Source organism: Panthera tigris, chromosome B1 (assembly GCF_018350195.1).
Source record: "Panthera tigris isolate Pti1 chromosome B1, P.tigris_Pti1_mat1.1, whole genome shotgun sequence".
Taxonomy (NCBI): Eukaryota; Metazoa; Chordata; class Mammalia; order Carnivora; family Felidae; genus Panthera; species Panthera tigris.
Window position 1 is genome coordinate 14,709,892 of NC_056663.1, and position 16,979 is coordinate 14,726,870.

The 16,979-nt window shown below is 40.7% G+C and overlaps 1 protein-coding gene across 3 annotated transcripts in view; it reads left to right on the plus strand.

Moving 5' to 3' along the window:
- Window positions 1–15,250, plus strand: part of TRAPPC11 (trafficking protein particle complex subunit 11) — a 48,362-nt gene extending 33,112 nt beyond the window's left edge. For all 3 annotated transcript variants that reach the window (XM_042982942.1, XM_042982941.1, XM_042982943.1), the window contains exons 26-30: window positions 3,945–4,056; window positions 6,977–7,068; window positions 8,052–8,185; window positions 10,040–10,207; window positions 14,245–15,250. In XM_042982942.1, coding sequence (XP_042838876.1) covers window positions 3,945–4,056; window positions 6,977–7,068; window positions 8,052–8,185; window positions 10,040–10,207; window positions 14,245–14,289 — 551 coding nt within the window. In that variant the 3' untranslated portion in view covers window positions 14,290–15,250. The remainder of the gene's footprint in view (window positions 1–3,944; window positions 4,057–6,976; window positions 7,069–8,051; window positions 8,186–10,039; window positions 10,208–14,244) is intronic.
- The last annotated feature ends 1,729 nt before the right edge of the window (window positions 15,251–16,979 follow it).

Genomic DNA, 16,979 nt, shown 5'->3' on the forward strand with positions numbered 1-16,979 from the left:
TCTAAATCAACTAAAATAGTTTAGAGAAGAGATTTAAACCCAGGATATTACTTTTCTGGTGCATTATACCTTGGGCTTATATGCTTCTTGAGCTGTTAGAGAAAAATAAAAAACATTAGTTTGAATGTTAACCCAAGCAAAATTGTGCTCAGCTCTATGATAAGGATAAAGATTGTACGAAAAAAATCACGATGTATTTTTTTTAAGTTTGTTTATTTATTTTGAGAGAGAGAGCACATGCTCGCAGGAGGGGCAGAGGGAGAGGGAGAGAGAGAGAATCCCAACCAGACTCTGTGCTGTCAGCATAGAGCCCAGTGTGGGGCTCAATCTTACAAACTGTGAGATCAAGACCTGAGCTGAAACCAAGAGTTGGACGCTTGACTGACTGAGCCACCCAGGCGCCCCTCACCCCCATGATTAAAATCAAATATAAATGAGTCATTTATTTGCTGTATCTGTTTATCTATCTACTACTTGAGTTCAGTGTCATAAGTCATATAGTTGATTTGCAATACAGATTAAAATTAGATGAGTAGTTTCAGAATTCCAGTATTTTTTTTGTATCCGGCCTGTGAATAAATTTCAGTATCTACCAATAAATAATCAACAGGTATTTATCAAGTTCACTATCTGGCCCCATGCTAGGTTCTCAAGAAAACGCCAAGAAGAGTTTGTCTCTACAAGAGACATAGTCTTCATAGTCACTTCTGTGCATTTTAGGAAAGTCATCATAAAGGAGGAAAGATAAAATAGATTAAAAAACCTCTTTATTTACATGCTACAAATAGGTCCTACATCCTGTAAAGTAATAATACTAGAAAACAATTTTGCTTTCAGAATGCCTTGGTAAGTTTTGTTTTTATCTTTTGAAACTTGGTTTTCTCTCATGGTTTTGGAAATCACTGTCTGTGGTTCTGCTTTGTTTCTCTGTCCACACTTCTTCCTTTTCTCCTCCCTGGCTAACGTGGAATGATCACGAGCTGTGGAGTCACGCTGAGCTAGATTCCATTCTCCGACCTTCTGCCTGCTCTTATGTTACGCTGGATGGTTCACTTTGTTTCATCACTTGTCAGAGTCAAAGAAGATAACACACATGAAATAGCGTGTATGAGGTAGTCTGTATGAAGTATCTCAGCCCGGTGTTTGTCTCCTCACAGCTCATCACGAGCTGGCTATCTGTCCGTTCTTTGCTGATTCCTTTTCTTACTCCTTAAATGTGGGTCGCTTCCAAGATCCTGACTTTGGCTCCTTTTACTTTTTCTACAAGTCTTCACCTGCCATGCAACCTCAGGCTCCCCGCAGTCCCCAGTCCAGAGAGAGGAGTCAGTGTATACTTGGCCCCAGGTAGAAACCACAGAAACAGACCAGACTCCCTCTTACGTGCGCATCCATCCTGGCGCCACGTTCTCCCCTCTGCACGTCTCTGGAATCCAGCTTCTGTCCATTCTCACCGTCTCTCATCTGGCCTTCAGAAACACCTTCTTAACCGCTTTCCTCTTTGCCATTCTCTCCCCTAGTCTGCCTTTCATATTGCTGCCAGAGATTGATTTCGCAAAAAGCAATTTTGAACTTGTTTTTCCTTCTTAGAAAACCTCACGACCTACCAGACCTTTCCCTGGGAAGCTTCCCTTTCTAGCTTCTTCTGTACCAGGCTCCCTACTTCCCCTTCCTCTTTCCCAGACTTTGACCAAGCCCGCATTTGTACATTCAGCAAACACTACCTCCATCTGGTTTTGAACATGTTAGTACATCTGTCCAAAACCCTTTCCTTTCTCTTTCCACCTGTTCAACTCTTGTTTGCTCTTTCGGTCTCATGTAGGCTTTGACTTTTTGATCTTCCTAAGCGGGACTAGGTAATCTTCTTTCTTTGCTCCCAGAGTTTCTTTACATCTGTTATGACACTTATCCACTTATATTGTAATAGTTTACTTACTCTTATGGCTCCCCTGCTACACTATGTGCTCCTTTAGAGCAGGAGCCATGACTTACCCCTTTTTGTATTGGCAGCCTCAGCTGCATAGTAGTTGCTTAATAAATGTTTGTTAAATGAATGAATAAATACCTACCTTGAATTTCCCATTACTCGTTTCCTATTGCTGCTGTAACACATTATCACAAAGTTAGTGCTTAAAACAACACAGATTTATTATCCTAACGTTCTAGAGGTCAGAAGTCCTAAAATCAAAGTGTTGGTGATGCATCCCTTCTAGCTCTGGGGAACACCCTTTTCCTGCCCTTTTCAGCGTTCAGAGGCCATCTGGATTCCTTGGCTCATGGTTCCTTCCTCCATCTTCCAAACCAGCAGTGTAGCATCTTCAGATGTTTCTTCTTCTGACCTCTGCTTCCATTGTCACATGTTTTTCCTCAGATTTCCTCCTACCTACCACTTTCCCTCAGAACCCTTGTGGTTACATTGGGCCCAATTGGATAATCCAGTATAATCTTCCTATTTTAAGATCCTTATCTTAATCACATCTGTAAAATCCTTTCTGCCGTGTAAGGTACCACATTCACAGTTCTGGGAATTATGATGTGGATATCTTTGGGGAGGGGGTGGCATGGCTTTATTCTTTCTGCCACCTCCAAGGACACCAGCACTAATGCATTACAAACTTTGTATTTGACACATTAAAGATAACAACTTTCCTAGGTCATAAAGTTGACCCCAATGTTAATTGTTAATAAACGTTGTGATCATTTTTGTTAACTTCTTAGAATTAAGGAAGGCTTGAGCTGGGGAGAAGCAATATGAATGTCCTAGGTTTTTAAAAAAGGTATCTTGGGGCGCCTGAGTGGCTCAGTCAGTTAAGCATCTGACTCTTGGCTTTGGCTCAGGTCTTGATCTCTCGGTTCGCAGGATCAAGCCCCATGTTGGGCTCTGTGTTGACAGCATGGAGACTGCTTAGGATTCTCTCTTCTCTCTTTCTCTGCCTTTTCCCCGTTCTCTCTCTATCTCTCTCTCTCTCTCAAATAAACTTTAAAAAAAATGAAAAGAAAACGGGGCAAGGATCCTGAATTAAAAAAAAAAAAAAAGGTATCTTAAGAGGTTTAAATTGGTGTATGTTTTACTAACTGGGCTACAGTATCATTTCCTAGTCCTTAAAAATTACTTAAAAGTGGTTAGAGATTGGCCCAGCATTTTCCCCTTTGACTTCTAGTATCTGCTCACAATCGTAACTAGTAATTTATCACAACCTTCTTCATTAGAGAACCATGAAAACAATTAGTTAATGTTTAGAGACCTTGTTATTACTGTTTGAAAGTTTCACCCACAGATTTGCCCAGGTCAGCCTCAGATGGGCACTGTTGCCAGCTTGCATCGAAGGCACTGCAGGCTGGGAGGTGCTGATGGCAGGGAGGGCTTGGTTCAGGCGAACCTTTATCTTGGCGTCAGGAGTTTAGGCTACAGTTGGCAAGAGGAAAGCAGCCTTGTATGAGAGGTAAGTCACCACATTAGGCAATAATGAGGCAACATGTAATGTATTTCCATTTGATGGTATCGCTAATATGTGTTTGTCACAGAAAGCCAGAGTTGCCTGGAATGACATTTTGAGTACCTAAAAGGTTAACTAAAAATTTCTTTTTCCCTACTGTGAAATGTTTCCTTTAGAGACATGAAATAATTTGTAGAAAGAAAAATAATCACCAAATGGTATTATTCCAGCTCCAGACTTTGCCCTGTCATTAGTTCCTATAGGATCTTGTCACAGACCTACAGCTGCTTTGCTGAGTTTTATTATAATGGAATATTGATATATTAGAAAAAACACTGGATAGGGACTTTGTGACCTTGAAAAAGTCATTTAACATCTCTGAGCCTTAGTTTTTAAGTCTCTACAAATAATGTATAACTGATATTCTTTTTTTGTTATATTACTTAAAGGTAAAACTCTCCTTTCATAGAGGAAATCGTTGCATAGGATTATAAAGATTATTCCTTATAGTTGTCTTACAGACTGGAGAGAGCGCTAGTGAATGCTTTTGTCTTCGGTGCCCATCTGTTGGAAATGTTGAAGGTGGAGTAGCAACTGGTCATTATATTATCTCCTGGAAGAGGTGAATCAGCCCTATCTCTTATTCCTTCTCTGTCCTATTCTACTGCCTTTATTATTTGTCATTGTCATTTAATATTTGAAAGCTTCTGTCAGTCCTGGAGAGAAGACTAGAAGTCACATGCTATCACTAAATGTTTGTCTAGAACACAAAGATTAAAAAGGATAATTAAACTTTTATTTGTATTTGTCACAATTTGTGACCTGTATACTGATGAAATTTTAACCAAGCGAATTCTCATGACAGGACCGTTAAAAACATTAAGAGAAACTGTTCTTATTTGCAGTCAATAGGATTGTCTACATAGAAAACCCAAGGGAATCAACAAATTATTTCCATTATAGGAGTTCCAGCAAGGTTGCTGGATATAACATCAATATACAAAAATCAGTTGGCTTTCTATATATCGGTAATAAACCTCCAGGCAATATACTTGTAAAACAGGTATCATTTAGATGATAACAAGAATTATAAGGTAAGTAAGAATATATCAAATAGAAAATGAGTGTTGCCATTATGGAGAAAATTATAAAACTTTAAAACATTAAAGGAAGTCCCTACATGGGACATACACAAAATTGTCTTGGGTAGGATTTGGATAAGATCTGATATTGTTTGTTCTGTAAGTCACTGCAGTTTGCTTCAGGATCTCAATAGCTTGTTTTAGTTTGTTTTTGTGGAGCTTGACACTGTTGATTTTAAAGCTTATATGGAAAGGCAAAAACTCAGAAATAGTCGAGATACTTCAGAAGAAAAACTGATAAACAAGGGTACTTGGCTCTTCTAAATTCCCAGACTTAAGGTAAAGCTACAGCAGTCATTGCTGTGGTATTGGAATGGGAATATGTGAATAGGCCAGTGGAACAGAAGAGAGAGTCTAGAAATATATCCACACATATGAAAATTATGTTTTAGGGAGGTAGCATTGCAAATCAGTGGAGATCTGGTAATTGGTGGTAAACAATTGGGTATCCTCATATCTCTACACTGTGTATAAAAATTAATTCCAGGCATATTAAAATTCTAATTGTGAAAAGCAAAACGTTACTACTTTTAGTAGAAAATAAGAGAATTGTTTTATGACTTTGGAATAGGGAAGAGTTTCTTTAAATAAGACATAAAAAGTGTAAGTCTCTAAACTTGATGAATTTGATTTGTTAAAATTAAGTTTCTTAGTTCATTAAAAAATACCTATAAAAATACAAATTGGGAAAAGCTATTTACAACATGGAAAACTGAGAAAGCATTAGAATTCATTTCAAGAACTTATACGAATCATAAGAAAACCAAGTCTCCTAACAGAAAGTTGAGCAAAATCTTGAGTATGCGGCGTTAAGAGAAACAGAAGAGGCCAGATGGCCAGGAAACATAGGGAGAGAAAGTCAACCTTACTAGGAATCTGAGATTCAAATGTGCTCCCACTAATTTGGAAAAATAAAAGGGGTTAACGATGCAAAATTTGTCAAAAAAGGTAGAGTATAAAATAGAACAGTTACTTTGGAAATCCATTGAGCAGGGCTAGGTGAAACTGAAGATATCTATATCCCTCATAGAAAAGGTCTCAAACAAGTACACAAAGATATATGAAAGAATGTTCATAGCACCTCTGATTATAGTAGTAAAAAGTTACAAACTAAATATCCATCAACAGGAAAATGGACAAACTATGGCATGGTCATAGAACGGAATGCTATGTATCAGTGAGAATCGATGAACCAGAGCTGCTCCTGTTAACCATTAGTATTAAGGGAACAAAGCAACTGCAAATGTTGAAAATATGAACAAATTGCATGTATGTAATATTGGGAAACATGTAAAACACTGCACATTTCTTAGGGCTACCTTCATAATTTGGAAAAGTATAAAGAAATACGTAGCAATGATGACTCCCAAGTCGGTACTTCTAGGGCACAGGTGCAAGCAGGAAGGGGCACGTGGGGAGGTTCAACTATACTGTGATGTTTTCTTAGGCTGGGAGGTAGATATGTGATATTTCATGTGTGAGTTTCTTGGCTCAATTTTTTCATAAATTTAAAAACTGCGAATGAGACATGAAAAATGAGAAAGGAAAAATCATGGACTTATTTTTTTTTAAAAAGCTAAGATCTTTCTTTCTCCCACTTCTGAATTTACCACATCGAAGTTTAGTTTAATTTATGTTTACAGGAATTAAAATTGGAATTTGAAGGCACTGCTTAATCATCCCATCACGTAACTGTAATACCCTAAAGACCTACTAATGAAGAGGGGTTAGATGTTTTCGCCTGGGGCTTTTGTGGTGTAATAATTTGCACCCAGTGTCAGCTGTTCCACATCTTGATCCCGACTCTCCCCAAGGCCAGTTCTCGGGAGTCAGCCAGCCGCCCTGTGGTTCCCGTCCTAACTGTGACACAGGGGAAGATATTTGACAGTTTCCTAATGTTACTCACTTTCTCTCCGTGATGTCAGAATGCTGCGTTTTTATTGGTGGTAAAATACTTTTTGTTCTTTGGTTTCGACTCTGTACTTTGGGTGTAGCTAAGACGGTACACTTGAAAGTGGTCTGGTGCTCGGCCTCGAACCGGCCACAGGGGGAGAAGGTCTGTGTCACAAGGTCAGTCCGCGCGCTCCCACCCACGCTGAGCGCTCTGCTACCACGCCCTGTGTCAAATGGTGGGTTTCATGGTATGGCTGATTCACATTCTGGCCCCTGGACCAAACGGCAGCCTTGGGTTATACCACCGATTCGCTGGAAACATTCAGAACCCAAATGGGATTCTAAAAGCCTTTTCTTCACTAAACTCCTTCCAGGAATAAAGTTTTAGGAGATGTCTAAGCCCTTTCTGTTTCCTTTGAAACAAGTTGGTGAGTATACACGTGTCCTGTTTTTGATTCCACGTTTCACGTAAAATGCAGATTTGAAAGATTCCCTTTTCTGTCACAGGACCTCCGCCATGGGAAACGTCCCTGTCATCAGTACTGCCATCACTCTGCCGCACGTGATCGTAGAAAACATTCCCCTCCATGTGAATGCAGGTAACGGCACCAACTTGTACTTGGTAAAAAGAATCCAGTGAGAATACTTATTTTAGCTTCTAAGATTTAAAACTACTTTTATTACAAAAAATGCCCAACGTTTACAAAAGTAGATTATGATCAGTCTTGTTTCATCTGTACCTCAAGCTCCTCCTCCTGCCTTATTTTAAAGCAAATCCCAGATATTATTTCGTCTATCAGTATTTCTGTATTAGTGGCTATTTTTCTAAACATCATCCCAATTCTATTGTCATCACCTTAAAAATTAGCAATAATTCCTTAATATTAATTGCCAAATTCCAGTGCCGCAGCTTCCCTAGTTGACTTTGAATGTTCTTTATTGTTTTAAGGTCTCATCACTGCAGCTGGTGGATGTCTCATACTTTTGAAATCTCTGGGCGGGCAGACTCCCTCCCCACTCCCTCACCTCCTTCACCGCCCCCCCCCCCCCTTCCTTGCTATTTATTGAAGAAATGGAGTTAGTTTTCCTGTAGAGCGTCCCACAGTCTGGGTTTTGCTGATTGCATTGTATCATTTTTAAGTGTCCCTGTAAGTTGGTGGTTACATCTGTCGTCTTGATCAGATTCAGGTTCAAGTTTTTGGCAAGAATACTTCATAGTTAATAGTATGTGCTCTCATCAAGAGGCACACGATGCCTGTTATTCTTCTTGAACCATGATGGATAGTTAGGGACATGTTTTATAGATTCAAAAAATTATTCCTAAAGTATAATTCAGTTCCTGATAGCCAAGACCCTTTCTAAGTCATGCAGCTTTAGAAGGAGACTTGATTCTGTTTAGCCTGTTTTATCACAGTCCCATGGCTGTTGTCCAGTCCAAGAATGTGCTTCTTTAGCAAGAGTGCAGTATTAGCACTAATTTAAATAACCTCATGTCTACAGAATGAGATTCATTTACAAGAAAAACTCATAAATGGTACACCGTTTTCTTTCACCAAGAGAAACGTGTCGTCTTTCTCTGCAGATCTGCCATCGTTTGGGCGTGTCAGAGAATCCTTACCTGTCAAGTATCACCTACAGAACAAGACTAACTTAGTTCAAGACGTGGAGATTTCTGTGGAGCCCAGTGATGCCTTCATGTTCTCTGGACTTAAACAGGTATAGGGCCTATCGCATTGGGCTGCTTGTGTAGACACAGAGGTGTGGCCAGGAAATGGAGAGCTATATACTTAGTTTTTACAAATGAACTGATAAGGCTGATTATGGTCCCTGTTATTTTGATAATAGGAAATTTTTCGTCACCTTTAAATATTAAGTACAATTTGTGTAGCAGCGGATTAAGTGGACAACCCTTTTCATACAGAGATCATACATACAAGTTATTTCTTTCTGTAAAACAAGAATGCACAAATCCTCAGAGTATAATAGACTTTCTGAAAATTTTAGATTTCCCTTTTATTACTACTGTGTGTGTGTCTGTGTGTCTGTGTGTGTCTTTTAACTTGAGGCCTAGAAACCTGACTACCCATATCAAAAGCCTGATTCTCTGGGGCGCCTGGCAGGCTCAGTTTGTAAAGCATGTGATACTTAATCTTGGGGTCATGAGTTCAAGCCCACACTGGGCATGGGTCCTATTAAAATTAAAATTAAAAAAAAAAAATTAAAAAAAAAGCCTGATTCTCTTCTGAACTATCAGTGAAATTTTTTAGAGATTTTTAACCTTGCATAGAATTTACTTATCTTTGGCGCATTTAGACATAATTTTATATTTACACATAAAAATAAGTTATTCACGTGTTTTGATTCACCCATTCAAATCAGAGGTGGATTCCACATTTTTTGAGTGGAACATACACTTTCAGGCAAAACCAGTTTCCATGAGAATACTGTTTTCTGTCAAAGTTGATAATAGACGCCCCTCAAGAGTCAGTAAATACTTTTTGTTAAGAAGGGCATAATTAGAGGAACAAACATGTCATAATACTTAGAAGTGTCTCCCTTGACTAGTCATTTTTGCTGTGCATATTCTGGGTGCTAGGTTTGTTGTGAAATGTAAAATAATTCTTGGGGTGCCTGGGTGGCTCAGTCGGTTAAGCGTCTGACTTTGGCTCAGGTCGTGATCTCATGGTCCTTGAGTTCGAGCCCTGCCTCGGGCTCTGTGCTGAAGGCTCAGAGCCTGGAGCCTGCTTCAGATTCTGTGTCTCCCTCTCTCTGCCCCTACCCCGCTCGTGCTCTGTCTCTCTCTGTCTCTCAAAAAGAAATAAAAACATTAAAAAAAAATAGAATTCTATACGAAGTAGAGTGTAAGTCCATACACTAATTTAAGTTTATAACATATAGTACATGTCGTATTAGCTGTTCTATGTTGGTACACACACGTTATCTTTGACACGTACATAACATATGTACTCATTTGCAAATGCATAAGCTTTTCTTGAGTGTCCTGATCTTTTCACGTACTGACTTACGAATAAATAATGCACGATACCAAAATCTTACCTTTGTGTTCTTTTCTAAAGGAGCACTAAAATTTTCCAAACATCTTTTTTTCCCGATAGTATTTACCTCACTGCAAAGATAAAATCCCGAAAACACCAGAAACAACTAGCTTGCCTTCTGTTGACATAGTATTTACAAAGATACTTTCCTACAAATTATCTCATGGCGTAAGTGACTATAAAATCTACATGGTCAAGACATAGAAAATGTCAGTCCATCTAGCGTTCCCCTTTTTAAGCTGGTACAAGTTGCCATTTAGATCTTGGTAGAAACTGTAGAAGCTGAGATGATCACGCACGTATTTTTTGCATATTTATTATGTGTGTGGTCTTAGTCTCATCCGAATTCAGCCCTATTAGTAGCATCTGTCTGGAAAGTGGAGTAGGAGAGAGAGCACATTTCACCAGAAAGATGTGGGTGTCCAGTGGTTTCTAAATAACTAAGGGGTGATACCATGAAGATGCTGTAAGTGTATATACTGATTATCTTTCTCTACCATTTGTTATGATGTAGATTCGACTGCGTATCCTCCCCGGCACCGAACAGGAAATGTTATATAATTTCTATCCTCTAATGGCCGGATACCAACAACTGCCTTCTCTCCACGTCAACCTGCTTAGATTTCCTCACTTCACACATCAGCTGCTCAGGCGTTTTATACCTACCAGTATTTTTGTAAAGGTAAGTCTTAGGACTTTTAAATCTCCTGTCTTGAACACAAACCAAAGGTGGCTTTTCATGTAAGCTTCTCAACGATATTTTGAGACTGATAGTTTTTTGTTTTTTGGGGTTTTTTTTAACGTTTATTTATTTTTGAGACAGAGAGAGACAGAGCATGAACAGGGGATGGTCAGAGAGAGAGGGAGACACAGAATCTGAAACAGGCTCCAGGCTCTGAGCTGTCAGCACAGAGCCCGACGCGGGGCTCAAACTCACGGACCGTGAGATCATGACCTGAGCCGAAGTCGGGCGCTTAACCGACTGAGCCACCCAGGCGCCCCATGACTAACTGATAGTTTTGACGTGTATCGTATGAATTTGGCAGTATTGCTTTTCATTTCTGTAAAGTTGCTATTATTTTACAGAATCTAATTTCCAAGGTTTTTATTCCCTCAGGTAAAAATGATTTACCTTTACAGTATCCTTAGACAGGTTTTTTCCTTTGGCTTATAAGTAAAGCATATTTTTAAGTTGTGGTTAGTTTATAACTAATTTTTAATCAAAATGGATTAACTTTCTAAATATGACCCTTGAGCTTTCCTGACTCTCTATGTAATACTGGATTGGGGTCTTTTCTGAAAATGGTCCTGTGTTGGAAACTGTAGTCTGGTCTAATGTTTTGATTTTTTTGACACTGGTACCATTTCCAGGTTCCTGCAGTAAAGGAATGTGTAGGATGGTCGTGGTCAGTGTGGGAAGGAGTGAATCGGGCCACACAGGTGGTTTATTTAGCACAGTGCTCACCTCCAGTGAAGCCGTTCTCGATGCCTAAACTTAAGGCTTCCCTCCAGGTGGTTGTGGTTTCCTCAGTAACTCAGATATAAAAGTTTGGAGGAACTGTCCCTTCTTTATATAATCTGGGATTGGGTACATTTTACATTACTCTGTGTTAATGTAGCCTTCATAATCTTCCCAGCTTTTATCTTTCCAGACTTACACTGCTTCTTATTTACATTTGCAAAAAAATAACATTAATGTTTCCAAGCACCATACTTTGATTAAAAAAAAAACTTTTTTTTTAATGCTTATTTATTTTGGAGAGAGAGAGACATACGGAGAATCTAAAGCAGGCTCCAGGCTCTGAGTTGTCAGCACAGAGCCCGATGCGGGGCTCAAACCCATGAACCGCGAGGTCATGACCTGAGCTGAAATTGGACGCCTAACCGACTGAGCCATCCAGGCGTGCCCTAAGCACCATACTTTTAAACTATAAAAGAAAAATCTCATAATTCTAGATCTCCTGTGTTTCAAAAAAGTAGCTTTTTAAGAGACTTTATTATTATTATTTTTTTTTTTTGAGCAGTTTTAAGTTCAGAGTAAAATTGAGTGGAAAGTACAGAGGTTTCCTGTTCACCCCCTGCCCTCCCCACCCCCCAATAGCAGTGGCTTTTTTCACATCTCTGCCCATTCACATTCTGAAGCTATGTCTGTTGCTCTTCCTCCCTGTCATGTCTGAGGTCACCTCGCGGGGAAAAAAATCTCATGACAGGGGTGGGGAGCACTGGGGAAGTGATGGCCTCTGATGTCCTTTTAGCCGTTTGACCTTCTGAGGTCTGCTGTTCCCAAACTCAGAAGTGCAGCTTAATTAGCGTGAGAGCGTGTATCAACGTAGACAGAGGTGTGCAAACACAGCCTGTTTGAGGTGTGAGAGTGGATTGATTCGAGGAATCAGGATTTCGGGTCCACCAGTTAATCTCCTCCATTCCTTTCCCTGTGGGGCTCCCTACACCCCACCCCGTCCCAGCTCCTGCTGGTTCAGTCTTCTCATTTTCTTCCACAGTAAACCTCCTCTGGGTAGTGCTTTCATCTAAGGAAAGGTTCCAGAACAATAAACATTTGCAAGGTTTAACATAACTAACGTGCCCTTTTGAACTGCCATGCTCTTTTTTCTGAATCCAAGTACTACCTTCTAGTAGCTTGACTACTGCCAAAAAAGTTGGCTGGGATCCTCAGAGCCAGCTCCTTTATCGGGGAGAGTCAGAACTACAGTCGTTTTACTTGTCACACTGAGGACAGTGACTAAGGGTTACCCTTTTCCCACCTAGCGAACAGTCTTACTCGCGCTGTATATCCCTTCACATCTTTACTAAACTTGAGCGCCGTGCTGTTCCAGTATGACAGCCACTGGCCACGTGTGCCCTGTCAAGGTTTAAATTAAAATTAATTATAATTTAATTTACTTTAAAAAGTAGTTGCACCAACCCCCCTTGAAGTGCTCAGGAGGTCAGCGTTCTGGTGGCTGCCATGTTGGACAGCACTGACACAGAGCATTTCCATCATCACGGAAAGTTCTGTTGGACGGCGCTTCCCTCCTTCGAAGCTGGATGAATATTTTTCTTCCTTTGAAAAGTGGATTCCAGTCTTCTAATTGCATGACGTCCTTGTCTTCTGCTTCTGTTTGTAAAGCTAGTGTCTCGTAAGCATTTAGCCACGTCGAGCCATTATTCGTTTTCTAAAACTGAACATCCTCTGTCGGTACTAAAGATGACATGACGTATAAAAGAGCAGCACCTCTGCTTTCATTCCTTCCGTTCCTGCCTCAGATGTCAGAGGCCTAACTTACACAAGCACACACGTACATATACGCACGCACAGGCACACATACGCACGCACATACATGCATAAAACGCACAGCAACAAAACTGAAGGCAGGAGTGCTCCCTTCCTTACCTCAGGGAGTCCCCTGGGGATCATTCTGCATAAAGCATAGTAAATGGCTTTTGGTGATGACGTTATCACACTGTTCTGTTTCACGTCTTGAATGCCATCTCTCGTGCGTTACCACAAAGGTCTGCTGACATACATCTGCTTGATCAAATTATTGGCAAGAATTTCATTTTGGGGGCACCTGGGTGGCTCAGTCGGTTAAGCGTCTGACTCTCGATTTTGGCTCAGGTCACGATCTCACAGTTTGTGAGTTCAAGCCCCAAGTTAAGCTCTGTGCTGACAGTGTGGAGTCTGCTCATTCTCTCTCTCTCTCTCTCTCTCTCTCTCTCTCTCTCTCTCTCTCTCTCTCAAAACAAATAAGCATTTTTAAAAAAAAAAAGTTGCGGGGTGCCTGGGTGGCTCAGTCGGTTAAGCAGCTGACTTCGGCTCAAGTCATGATCTCACGGTCCGTGAGTTCGAGCCCCGCGTCGGGCTCTGTGCTGACAGCTCAGAGCCTGGAGCCTGTTTCAGATTCTGTGTCTCCCTCTCTCTGACCCTACCCTGCTCATGCTCTGTCTCTCTCTGTCTCAAAAATAAATAAACGTTAAAAAAAAAAAAAAATTAAAAAAAAAAAAGTTTCATTTTGTCAGTTACTTGATGACACCCTGAGGTGTTGCTAACCTGTCAGAAGTTTGATACCCTAAGTACAGCTACAGTACCTTTTCTTCCTGCTTAGCCTTTACTCTGCTCATGTGATGGTTTAAGTTTTTCCAGTGACCTTGAGGAAGGGGAAATTTTTGTTTTCATCTACTGCTTCTATCCTTGCACTATTCATTGTTAGACACCGTAGTTCATCGCGGATTGCTCTTTCTCAAACAGGAGACTGGGAGACCTTGAATCCCCAAGAACTTGTCTATCAGCTCAGGTTTGTCGCCTGTGTAAAGCCTGAGGTGCAGGAGGGCCCTGAGCAAGAGAGAATAAAGCTACCACTTAAGCGGGAATGGTAACTAGGTTCCCTTTCACCCGCTCCCGGTGATAGAGTAGCTGCTAGAAAACAAGGTGAAGAGAAACAGTGCCTGCGGCGGATTTGGCAGGTGGACGTGTGTGGCCAGCGGGTGACGTCTGTGGTGTCAGAGGGAACGAGGGGGGAGCACCTAGGCCTGCAGTCTGCCATCCCCAGGTTCAAGTGCAGAGAGACTGGGGTGGGAGAAGGAGAAAAGCAATGTGATTCTGATACTTGTACACTTCATTCTGTTTTTGGGACACCGTTCCAAGAATTTCAGAATCTTTTCAATTCATAGAGCTTTTGTTGTTACTATGTTGTAAACCTGTTTTGTTCTCCCACTTTCAAGCCACAGGGTCGACTCATGGATGATGCCTCTATTGCCGCGGCATGATGCTCAAGACTGGCCGTCGGCCGTTCTTACAGAGAAGGTGTCCAGAACTGTATGGTTTTCATTGTGAACTATATCTTTGATCATGGTAAAAGTTAATCTTTTCTATTTTTTGATGGATGTTGTACCAACTATTCGGAGGAACTCATGCTTAAAATATTAGGAAAATCTATCCTCTCTTCTAGTTTCGCTAATAAATATTTGAAATCTCTCAGTGTGACATGGAAGGATGTCAGACCATTGCTATTGTTAGAAGCCATTTTATGAATAGTAAGTTCTCCTAAAAGTAAGTGATTTGCATGTGCAATATTGGAGGAAACGTAAGCATCCCAAATACGAGTGGCCAAGGAGAGGAAAATGCCCTAGTATCTGCCCCAGCGAAGTTCTGAATCCCCGTGAGTCACTTTTAGAGTTGACTGAACCGGACATAAGCCCATCCTCACCGACTGGATGTGTGCTGAGAATACATACATACAAACTCATAAGCAGCTGTATGACTGATCCAGAAAACTTCCAGAAAGTTTTAATCAGAGCAATTTAAAAGCTGTCTAAAAAAAAAAAATCTTTGCTTGGCACCAAAACATGTGAAATAGGTTGAGCTTGTAGCCCAAATGTGGATCAGTTATGAAACAGGTTTGTATTTGTAAGTGTGTTAACAAGATTTTTGTCTGTCAGGATCTAAACTATAAGGATGTGATTATAAGCTGAATTTCTTAAGCTAACAGTTTTTGAAAAAGATGCAAGGTCTAAATGAGAGCTTTAGTTATATTGGGCCGTTTCAAAAGGAACAATTTAAAACTCTTGGAAATTCATGTAAATAAAAATCATATTGTGGAAATTTTCTTCTGCTAAAATATCTTAATTTAAAACTTACCAGATTTCCTGGAAAATTTTATTATTTAAAAGTGTAGGAGTTGTAAAAAGGAAGTAGTGATGTAAATAAATATGTTCTCTTCTCTTTCAAGTATGCTCGTCTGTATCTTTTATTTATTTTGAGCCTGTTTGGTTTCAACTTCACAAAGCATCTTTTACTAAGAATACTGCTGCCTGAGGTCTAGGGAGAGCGTAGGATTGGAAATTAGGAGCTCTGCGTTCCCGAACTGACTCTGCTAACCTTCCAGGAGACCGGACAGTGGGATTGGTGGTCTTAGGAGGACGTGAGTTCCCTGCGGTCTTGGCTTTTCAGATAGAGGCCACGGGGAGCTCGTCTCCACAGTCAGGTTGTCTGGGGTCAGATCCTGGTTCTGCTGCTTGCTTGTGAGGTCTGTTCCAAGTTACTTACCCTCTGTGTGTTTTGGTGTTCTTATCTGTAAGATGTAGGCGGTGGTAGTACTGATCTCCTACGCTTAGGAGGAGAGTAACAATTACTGCATGAGAAGAGCTTGGAAACGGTAGCTGACGCACAGGAGTGCTCAACCAGTGACATCTATCATATTATTATCGTTATTATTATTATTATTATTATTAGAAGACTGAAAATGATATTCATGCACCTCCTGGAGGGTTCATGTTATCAGAATTTGTTGATGTTTATGTCGTTCAGTTCTACATACATGAGCATATATGTGTGTACATATATATAACATATGTAAGGGTCTAAAACCGTGAGCAAAAACGCCATGGAACAATATATTCTATATACTCTTGTATTATATATCCTGTACTTCATGACCCACTGATGGGACATAACCTGCAGCTTGAACCATTCACAGGTTCCTTTGAATTTGAAGATGGTCTGATGCAGAGCTTATGTAATAAAGATCTCACGTGTTAACACTGCTGTCGTCAAACACGAAGTAGGTGTTAGAACAAATGAATCACCGGCACTCCCGTAAAAACGGTTAACGTTGTTGTGAGCGTGATGTGTGCAACTCTGTGCTCCTGCAAACGCACCAGATGCACAGCCCCGCGCCTCCCCTCATCTTCCTTGGAGCTGGCAATACAGTAACCCTTCCCCAGCCAGGAGTTCTCCCAGACCAGGAGTGCTCCTGTTTTCTTATTTTCTACTCAAAAATACATGAGATCAGCAGCTTCCCCGGGCCCCAGAATCAAAACTGTCGCCGTGTTTCCAGAGCTGCTGATTAACTCAGGTTACAAGGGTCAAAGGGGACCTCACGGTCTTTCCCTTCCTGCCTCCGTGCCATCAGCCACAATCATCTGTGTGCGTGGAAATCTCTTACTTTCTGTTTTTTACTGGGTACCGTTTGGTTCTCAGTATTGCTCTCCACCAATTCAGGGGTATACATTTTTAATTAAAGAATTATATTTTGGGGGAGGTATCCATGGAACTTTGACTCCTTTTTTTTTTAAATTTTTTAATGTTTATTTTTGAGACAGAGAGAGACAGAGCATGAACGGGGGAGGGGAGAGAGAAAGAGGGAGACACAGAGTCCGGAGCAGGCTCCAGGCTCTGAGCTGTCAGCACAGAGCCCAACGCGGGGCTCGAACTCACAGACCGCAAGATCATGACCTGAGCCAAAGTTGGACGCTCAACCGACTCAGCCACCCGGGTGCCCCATTGACTCCTATGTCATTATGGTGAGCACTACTAGAGATGAGATGATCAGTGTCAAATGTCACGAGGAAGATGAGGATGATAATGTCTTGGGGAGGAAAAATTCAAATTTTTTTTATTAAAAAAATTTGTTTTAATGTTTTTATTTATTTTTGAGAGACAGACAGAGCACAAGCAG